This window comes from Sciurus carolinensis, chromosome 1 (genome assembly GCF_902686445.1).
Source record: "Sciurus carolinensis chromosome 1, mSciCar1.2, whole genome shotgun sequence".
Lineage (NCBI taxonomy): Eukaryota > Metazoa > Chordata > Mammalia > Rodentia > Sciuridae > Sciurus > Sciurus carolinensis.
In genome coordinates, this window is record NC_062213.1 from 111,591,704 (window position 1) to 111,602,072 (window position 10,369).

Here is a 10,369-nt window from a genome sequence, read left to right on the forward strand (position 1 = left end):
GGGTCCAGGTTTTACTGGGGTCAGAAAGGGCTGGGTGGCTGCCACGCTGGGGACCAGAGCCAGCACACCAGGTAACACTGGGGTTTTGGGCAGTGCAGGGAGCATGGGGTCAGTCATGCACCTCCAAGCAGAGCTGAGGACTGTCTGGTTGGATTCAGGGCAGAGATGAGGAAGAGGAGAAGGGGGCTTTCCTAAAGAAAAGGGGGAGCTGTGGCTTACAGTGGATTTACTGGGGGAGGGATTGATTAAGGAAAAGGAAGCCAGTGAGGCCTTTCAGAGACGGTTATGGAAAGAAGAAGAAAGGAATGAGAAGACAGATGCCAGGGTACAGAGAGTTAGCTATGCCCCAGGGATCAGGGCTGGCAGGAGCAACCTTGGATCCCCTAATCTTGGCATGACAGTTCACTATTTTGTATTCCAATAGGCCATCTTTGCAAAAACAGGTCTTGGGAGGAAGCGGCTGGACTTCATGTAGGCAGAGAACTTCCTCAGGCTCTGTGAGTGGAGAGAGGAAGCAAGAGTTCAGGGCTGCTGCCAGTCCAGGAGCAGGCTTGCCAAGAGGGCTCAAGGACTGAGCATGGCACAAGGCTCAGGTGTGAGCTTTGGAAGGAAACCAATTTCCTGGGATTTAGGGGAGACTGAATGCTGTGATGAGGGAATTATAATACGGGTATAGAAAATGCACTCAATGATCCCACAGGATTAGTTTTATGTTCAGCATTTATCTAGAAGGAATCTGAGGTACAAAGAAGTCAAGAGACTTCCTCATGCTCACAGAGCTAGTACATGGGCAGGGCTGGATGCAGCCTGGCTCTGTCTCGCTAGTTCTATGCCCTCTCTGTTGCAATCCCTCTTCCCCTATTCACAGGAGGCCCTGACACTCCTTGTCTGCATGAATCTTTCACAACCAGTCTCCTTCTTGCCTCTATTTGCCCAAGTCTAGGAAGACAAAGGGGTTGGCAACACACCTGTGCAGTTTAATAGACAGCAAAGTGACCCAGTGACTCAGCAAATCCTGGGTGTAGGTAAACAGGGGTAGGTGAACAACCAAAGAAAAGATTGATTGACTTATCATTCTACCTGAGCAGAAACCCCAAACTCTGAAACCTTGTACCTAAGCCCCTATTTGCCATGTGCCAAAATACTTCATCTTTGTCCCTGCTAGAGAAGATTGGGCTGAATGACACTTAGGTGTGCCATCTTTTCAGGATACAGTTCCAGGTCATTTGGATGGATTCAAAATCCTGGGCTATCTCAACAGGAAAGACCTAGCAGGCCTCAGGCTGCAGCCCTCTCCTCTCCTCTACCCCAGACAACACTATCCCACTGGAATAGTCCTGTCAACACTTGCACACTCCCCAGGGCCATTCAGTCTGACTGATCCAGAGTTATAGAACTAGATTAAAAAGCATGTCACTAGACAGAGAATGGGAAAGGAAAGAAAACAAAAAAAAAACAAAAACAAAAAAAACGCTCAGGTTGAAATAACTGACACTGGCACCCCAAATTCCCAAACCTCTACTAAAGTAGGTTGTTAGTGACAAAAAGGTGAACCTGGGGTGAGCCATGATTGGCTGTGTGGTTGTGCTCCCCAGAACCAAGAGGCACCATGAGCATCTCACAGTCTGGTGTCTGCCATTCCCTGCTACCCACAATCCCAGGATGGGACTTCCACAAGTGTCCACTGGGCCTGAAGCCAAAGCTCATGTGGAGGAGCTCACTGAATATGAGTGAAAATCAGAGTATGACCCCATCTCACACAGAACACTTGAGATACTCAAGAGGAGAGAGGATGAAGGGCTGAAAACAAGATCCCATCCATAGAACAAGCCATAATAAAGTCCCCAAGGGCCCCCACATGTACCCATCCAGCACCAGTCACTACCCTGGGGTTCCCGTGCTTCCCCCACGGGGCATCTGATGGAGCCAAGCCTGCTGCAGAGTAGCTCTCAACACTCTATGCACCTCGCTCTGCCCGTCGCCCAGCCTCCCCTCAGCCTCCCACCGCCAGCTGCACACACCCTGCCTTGCTCTCCTCCTGCACAGCGTCCTGGACTGCAAAACCCAGGCTGCATCAGGGCCTGAGGCTGCTCCTTCTGACTGAAGACAGGGACAGCCATCCAAGGGGGCCTTAGAAGCCCAGGCTGAGAGGAGCCCAGCACAGCCTCCATTGGCACTGGGACCCTGAGCAAATGACTTCCCCTCTACAGGCCCAGTTTCCATGTCTACCCAGTGGGACTCATAATTCCATCAACCTTGTAGGAATATTGTAGAGATTACTTTGATGCCATAAATACAAGATGTGAGTGCAGGTCCCGGCATGTAAAGACGGTGCTCAATAAATGCAGTTTCAGGACTAGGAAAGCATCATAAAGGGAGAATAAAAAGGACATTCAAGAGTGAGGAGGAGCAGGGCATCACCTCAAAGCGGGACATGAAGTCCTTCAGGTTTGGGAATGCGTCGAGGCACTTGGGTTCAAACAGACGGTGCTGGTCAAGAATATCATAAGCGAGGAAATCCACAAAGGTGATCTGCAGAAAGCCAAGAATGAGTGGGCAGGAAAATCTCCATGCTGGAAAGACTGACACCTCCAGATTCCTTCCCTTTTACCTTGTCCCCTGCGAACCATGGCCGTTTCCCCAGGAACTGTGAGAACAGCTTCATCGTCTTAGGGAGGCCTTCCAAGTACTTGGGTTTCAGTTTTTCCTGAGACATAAATCAGTGGTCACCACCCTAAGACACAAGTTCCTTGGCAGAGAGGCTGGCCTCACCAGTGGTGTGCAAAACCCCAGTCACCACGGCTGAGACTCCATCTTCCCCAAGTCTGGGTCAGGGTCCAGCTGCCATTCACTGTGACCTCATTTGTTAAACTCCTGCTAGTAACAGACCCATCTGTCAGAGGGGATGGGAAGTCAGAGAGCAGTAGAACACTGGCCCTAAGACTGTCACCATTGATATGCAAATCATCTTTTGTGCGTAAGACACCTAGGAGTATGCAAGATTTTGGGCCCTCCTTCACCCAACACTGTGGGGAGACCTACAAAGTCAAAGTTGTAGCAAAGCCTACCAAGCTGCGTTCGAGTATCCATAGCCTGGTTCTCCAAAATGTCCACACGAATCTTCTCCTCTTCTGTTTCCCCACCTGCAGTCCATGCAACAGAGACACACTCTCAGGCTCCATCCCAGGCAAACCAGGGACATGGACACCATCCCCCACACCCTGCAGCAGCCCCACTCACACAGGTTGTGCTTGCGGGCAATGTAGCGCAGGATGGCGTTGCTCTGGGTGATCCTGTGAGTCCCATCAGTCAAGTAGGGCAGTTGGATGGATGACCAGGAAGGTCAAGTGGGACACCTGGTCCCAGTCCCTCTTCCCTTAATTAGGGCATTTGACGTGTCTGGCACATGGTAATCACTTACATAAACATACCGTAGAATGAATGAATGATCTAGGATACAGACCATCACAGAAAGACAGTGTAGACACCCAGAACTGAGAGTAGTTGAGCAGAAGCACTGATCCTCACTGAGCAGGGCAAGGAGATGAAATAGGGTTTCAATCACTTTCCCCAACCACCCCATCCCTACACCTACATTGGGAAAGTCCAGGACCAGCTTGAATTTTTCATTCAGCCACTGACTTCTGTCATAGTCAGGAGCTGTCAGGGAGAAGATGATGTGAAAGCAAATCTCCCCTGAGTGCAACCCTCTTTTCCCAGTACTCTCTCAAAGAGTCAAGGGTAAGACCCCTGAAAGGATGGATCTAGAATCTGAGTCACTTAACTTCATATTCCAGGGTTACAGTGGTAAAGAGCATTTGTAAGGGCTGTGGACCCAACATGACTGAGGCTTACCAAAGGTTTAGGCAAGGTCTAAGGGGAACCCAATCTAATTATAGATACAGAAAGCCACAGCAATCCCCTCTTAGATCTTGTATTGTAAGGCCAAAATACACTGTCACAAAGGTTTCTGGAAGGACCAGGCTTTAGGTGCAGCAGGCCACAGGCCTCTGCAACAGTGGTATGGGCATAGGTGCTAGGCAACAATCAATAAGACCTGGGCTGGTGTTTGAACAGGAGGGTGACATTACCGTCCCCCAAAGTATATCTCTTCTCCTCATAACTTGAGTCTGTGTATTCCAGGAGCAGGCGGATGGGGTGAGTCAGCTAGGAGAGATGGCCATGGCAGAGATCAGAGATGGAGGGATCCTGATTGTGTGACTTCATCTCCTCCAACGGAACCACACTCACCCTCCTACACTTATCCTACACACACACACACACACACACACAACACAGGCGGCAAAGCTCTCCTGGCAGATACAATCTGAGAGCTCTAGTAAGCACTGAAAAGGACTCTCTTCAAGAACCAGGCCCTCATGTCCCAGGTCCTCATCCCCATCCCACGGGCCATGCGGAACCCTAGCTCATCCCGTGGATGTCCCAGTATCATTGTGTCATAGGCATGGTACTGTGTGGGCCGAGCTGGGTCAGCCTCCAGCTTCTGAAAGTGGCCGCGGCGCAGAGGGGCGGAGCCTAGTTTTGGTTGGGTCTTTGGCCCGCCCTGCCCCGCCCCCGATTCCCGCCAACCCGGAGCCCGGAGCTCGAGTCTGGACCCTGGGAGGGAGGAGTAAGAGCCAACGCAGCCACAGCGTGATGGTCCGGGAGTTAGGTCTGGGTGTCCAGAAGCTAAAGGCCCGGCTCTGCTCTCCTTCTCTCCAGCCCGGGCAGCGGCTTCCACCCCCACTCCCTTCTGGGTGTACAGGAGTTGCTGCGCGCTTAGAGACAGGCACTCTGGTGACAGAGCAGGGTTATTGTCCCTCCTTCCCTTCCTCACATTGTTCAGTCTTGGCCCCTGGGTGAAACCCCTTCTGGCTCTGAAGACTCAGCCTGCCAGGTCAGGTCAAAATGGAATTCTTCAGCCTGAGAGATTAATGCTCCTCTTCGTCCACAGTAATTCCTAAAAATCAGGTGGTCTACAATCTCTGCCGAGGTGTATATTCACCGCTCATATCTCTAGGGTTAGCAGAATGCAGTCCCTGTTAGAAATCTCCACACCTATTCAAACAGGACAAGACGTCCCAGCTCAGATCCCCAGTCTATTCAGGCTCAAGAAGCAGCCTCTTGCCTCAAAACGAATTACCCTAAAGGCTTGTGCACGGAGAGGCTATAGAACCAGGTACTGGCACAGTGCCTGGCCCCCTGACTTGTTATAGTTCTAGTGCCTTCACTGTTTCTCATTTTGAATTTTACACATATTCAGTTTCAAAAGAAGAAAAATTTCTAGATCCCACTGTGGAAATGATTTTTTTTGAAAAACCATTAACTAGAATAATAAATTAGTAAACTAAATGATTAACATGAATTAGAATGATAATTTTGAAACACAGTACATTGGTGTTCAACTATGTGGTCTCCCTATTGAACGAACACTTGTGGATATCCTACCACACACCCATGAATAGAAGACAGTCTAGGTTGAATGCAGTTTAACCATTAAGGACCAAAACTCAGTGGAAACTACAGGGGAGGATTTTGGAAATATGGTACATATTAAGTGTTTTTACACACTGAGCATAGTGGAGAGGGAGAGAGGTCAAGTGCAGGAGAGGGAGAGAGGTCATGTGCAGGAGAAGAAGGCCATGCTGCCCAGGACAAGGACTCTGAGCATCTGGGAAGATACAGCCAGTGCACAGGGGCCCCTTCAGAGGAGGATAACTCTGCAGAAGAAGGGGGAAAAGGAGATCAGCAGGCTGTCCAAGGTGGGTCCCAGGGGCCAGGACGATCATGCCAAGGGATGGTATGGGTCTCTGAAAGGCACTAGGGAGCAGTGGGAATTCGATACACTGGAAACTGATCTGAACAAGGGATTGTGGACCAACCTGACCTCACAGTTATTTACCCCAGTGTTGCCTGGTCCCCTGAACATCTGTGTGTGGACCAGTTCTAAATGTTTAGAGGAAAACTGTGGAATAATCGAAATATATGGGATGAAATTTGGCCAAAAACCTATAAAGTGACTTCTGAACTAGATTTCATGGCTCCTTATACAGGTCTGTGGATAGCATGTGGACACCTCATGGCAAATTCACAGATATTCAATCCTGGGGGGCAGGGAGGAAGAGGAAAGAAAGAAGGAGAGAGAGAGAAAGGGAGGAAGGAAAGATCAACAGACAAATTGAAAAAAATTAAATCTGTTAAATATTATCTAGATAAACTTAGCAAATCTAGAATAGAAAAAACATGCTCTTAAATCTGAAAAGAAGGTAATAAAGATCACCATTTATGAGATGCTGCCAAATTGGAATTAAAGAAAAAATTTTTCCTACATGCCTAAAATGTTAAGACTAAAACAATTTAACTAGGGATTTTAGAAAGTTAGCAATAATGTTTAGGTTAGAAAATTATGGAGAACAAGAAAGAATTCCAAGGAGAAAAATATTGAAACTTTCATCCATACCTTTAAGAAATCAATAGTTGATTCTCCAAAACCTTTAAATTCATAAAGCATTTGTCCAATGACAAAAACAAAAAGGGGAAATAATAATAAATTAATAACAGACAGGATGAAGAAAAATCAGCAGAAATTATTTCTCAAATTAGGGAAGTGTTTTTTCTCAGCAATGTGTTCATCTTACAGCCAAGTAGAACAAATACAAACCTAACACAATTTGTTGAAAGAAATGAAAATCTGAATGAAGTCATAAGGCATCATAAAGAAAAATGATAACACCAAATTACACTTGTTCTTCAAGAATTTGTGGCATAAATTTTCAAAGTTTTCCAAAGAGGAAGGTGTGACATAAATTGTCATAAACTCCACCCTTGTATGGCATGAGGTACATGCCCTGGGGAGACAGCGCAGTGGGGATGGTTGCAAAAACCCTGTCCCTCACGGGTCTGGGTCCACTATCAGGCACTGTCATCTTAGAGAAAGAACATGGTGTTGTAGTCAAGAGCACCCTGTGCTGCTACCCAGCATTTTGGGGAGGGTCAGACAGAGAGAGGAGGGTGCGGGAGAGGGAGGGAGGGAGAGGGGCACAGTACATAGGGTTCTTTGTGCTCTTTTTGCAAATTTTCTCAAAGTCTGACACTATACCAAAATAGAAAGCTAAAAAATACGTTTATCACGTGATCCATGATACACATACATATATTATTAGTTGAAATAAAAGCTTCATCACACAAGACTTGCTTTAACTACAAAGAATTGCATCCCAAAATTGCTTTATTCTATATTTTAATGTTTTAAAATTTACATGTTATTTTCTTAAAGTTTTATTTGCAATTGACACATAATAATTGTGCATATTTATGGGATATGATGTGATGTTTTGATACATAAAAATAATCAAGTCAGGGTATTTAGCATGTCCAGCACCTCAAATGTTGATCATTTCTTGGTGAAATCTTCTCTTCTAGTTATCTGGAAATATTCACTTTAGTATTGTTAACTAATATCACCCTACTGTGCAATAGAGCACAGAACTTATTCCCCTTTTCTAACTGCAGTTTTGTACCGGTTGTCAGTCAGTCCTGGTCCATCTTCCCCTTACCCTCTTCAGACTCTAATAATTAGTATGCTACTCTTCTATGAGAGCAAATGTCTTAAATTCCACAAGTGAGTGAGGCCATACAGTTCTTATATTTCTGTGCCTTGCTTATTTCACTGAGCATAATGATCTCCAAGATTATCCATTTTGCTGCAGATGATAGGATCTCAGCCTTTTAGTGGCTTCATGGTATTCCATTGTATTTATGTACCACATTTTCTTTACCCATTCACTTGTTGGTGAATACACTGACTGATTCCAAATCTTGGCTATTGTGAATAGTGCTATAATAAACATGGAGCCCACCAATGTCTCTTCAAAATACGCCTTTCATTTCCTTTGGCCAATAGCCAGCAGTGGGGATTGCTGGATTTTATGGTATATTTTTAATTTTCTGAGACACCTCCATACTGTTTTCTGTAATTGTTATTCGGATTCCATTCCCACCAACAGTGTGTAAGGGATCCCAGTTCTCTACATCCATGTCATTTGTTGTTTTTTGGTCTTTTTTATAATAACCATTCTAATTGGAGTGAGGTACTAGCTCATTGTGGTTTTGATTTGCATTCTCCTGATGAGTTAATGATGTGGAACATTTTTCATATATTCATAGTCCATTCGAAGGTTTTCTTTTGAGAAATGTCTGCTCATATCTTTTATTCATTTTAAAATCAGTTTGGGGGGGCTTTTTGAGGTTTTTCATTTTGTTTTTATGTTATTTTTTGTGGTTTTGGGTTTTCATTTGCTTGGTTTGTTTTGTTTATTTTTAATATTTGAAATATTTCAATATTTGAAATCCTTGCAATTTCTAGATGTTTCCCTTGTCAGATGTACAGTTTGCAAACATTTCACTCCCATCCCGTAGGTGGTCTCTTCCCTCTGTTGCTTGTTTTCTTTACTGGGCAGATCTGTTTAGTATGATATAATTCATTTGTCTACTTTTACTTTGGTTCCTGTGTTTTTGAACTGATATCCAAAAAAATCCTTCTTCATACTAATTTCATGGAGCATTTTCTCTGTTTTCTTCTAGTGGTTTTATTGACTTGATTTTGGGGTTTGGTAAGGGATAGGAGTCTAGTTTCATTCTGCTGTGTGTGGATCTCCAGTTTCTCCAGCATCATTTATTGAAGAGATTGTCCTTTATCCACTGTTTGTTCTTGGCAACTTTGTTGAAAATTGGTTGACTATAAGTGCATGGATTTTTTTTCTGTGTTCTTTACTCCAGTTGATGTGTCTATTTTTATGCCTAAACATGCTGTCTGTTTACTGTAACTTTGTGGTTTAGCGTTTTAGCATCCTGTAGTGTGATGTCTCCAGCTTTGTTCCCGTTGCTTAAGATTGCCTTAACTATTAAGTGTCTTTTGTGGTTCCACGTAAATTTTGAGGTTTATTTTTTTCTATATCTGGGGAAAAATGTCATTAATATTTTAATAGGGATTACACTCAATCTGTAGAGTGGTTTGGGTAGTATGGACAATTTAACAATATCAATTCTTCCAATTCATACCCAGTTTTGTGTCCTATCATAAATGTTTCATAGTTTTCATTATTGAACCTCCTGAATTGAATTTCATATTGTAACCTCCTGGTTACATTAATGGCTACATGTTTTATTTTCTTTATTTTCTTGTATGTATTGTAAATTTGAATTACTTTTCATTTATTTATTATGTAATTCACTCAATGTATAGAAACACTACTAATTTTTATGTGTTTATTCTGTATTGCACAATTTTACTGAATTTGCTTATTAATTCTAACAGTTTTATCATGGAATCTTTTGAGTTTCCTATATAAGACCACATCATCTGCAAACATGGACAATTTGACTTTGTCCTTTCTACTTTGGAAGTCCTTTATCACTTTCACCTGCCCACTTGTTCTGTCTGGGACTTAAATACTATGTGGAATAAAAGTGATAAAAGTGGGCAGCCTTGACTTGTTACAAATCCTATAGGAAAAGCTTTTGAATTGTCTCTATTTGGTATGATATTAGCTGTGAGTTGGCCATATATAGTCTTTATTGTGTTGAGGTATGTCCCTCATACAATTAATTTGTTGAGTTTTTATTATGAAGAGTTGAATTTTTTCAAATGCTTTCTCTGCATCCATTAAAATGATTGTGTGGTTTTTGTCCTTGAATTTGTTAATGTGATATATCACCTTTAAAATTTTTTGGTTTTTCTCCTAATCCTGACCCCAACCCTGTCCCTAACCTTATCACATTTATTGACCTACAAATATCAAACTATCCTTACCTTTTGAAATAAATTTTTCTTGACCATGATGAAAAATCTTTTTAATGTACTATTGAATTTGGTTTGCTAGTATTTATTTTGAGGATTTCTGCATATATGTTCAAAAATCCTATAGCTTTTGTTGTGTGCATGTGTGTGTGTCTTTGTCTGGTTTGTTATCAGGGTACTTCTGGCTTCATAGAATAAAAAAATTCTCAACCAGAAAAAAACAGGATCTAACAGGAACTCTTATGAGTTCTATCAACATTTAAGAAAGAACTTGAACCAATTCTTCTTAAATTATTCCACACTGATTCTATGACTAGAATAATGTAAAAAGAGATGGTACTAGTTCTTTCTTAAATGTTTGGTAGAACTCAGCAGAGGGTCTATCAGGTCCTGGTTTTTTCTTTGATGGGAAACTTTTCATTACTCTCTTTTGGAAACATCTCAAACACTTCCAGAAATAGTGATTTGCCAGCTCTTTGGGCATTTCTTAGCCCAGTCGTGTTGACACAATCAGTCACTACAATATTATAGGATAGAATTCCAAGAAAATAGTCACAAATAATATCACCG

The 10,369-nt window shown here is 43.3% G+C and overlaps 1 protein-coding gene across 1 annotated transcript; it reads right to left on the bottom strand.

The window, feature by feature from the left end:
- Nucleotides 1-395: 395 nt before the first annotated feature.
- LOC124991125 (glutathione S-transferase Mu 1-like) lies at nt 396-9,838 on the bottom strand. The gene is made up of 8 exons (XM_047561931.1): nt 9,812-9,838; nt 4,092-4,167; nt 3,596-3,660; nt 3,241-3,322; nt 3,043-3,143; nt 2,612-2,707; nt 2,422-2,532; nt 396-495 (listed from the first exon to the last, which is right to left on the bottom strand). Exons 1-8 carry the CDS (start codon nt 9,836-9,838, stop codon nt 406-408), a joined length of 648 nt encoding a protein of 215 aa, XP_047417887.1. The 3' UTR covers nt 396-405.
- Nucleotides 9,839-10,369: the final 531 nt, after the last annotated feature.

Coding starts and splice junctions, on each gene's coding strand:
- LOC124991125 (XM_047561931.1), bottom strand. CDS start 9,838: ATGGTCAAGAAAAATTTATTTCAAAAG. Junction 4,168..9,811: donor AGAAAAATTTATTTCAAAAG/GTAAGGATAGTT, acceptor CATCTCTCCTAG/CTGACTCACCCCATCCGCCT. Junction 2,533..2,611: donor CATGGTTCGCAGGGGACAAG/GTAAAAGGGAAG, acceptor GGCTTTCTGCAG/ATCACCTTTGTGGATTTCCT.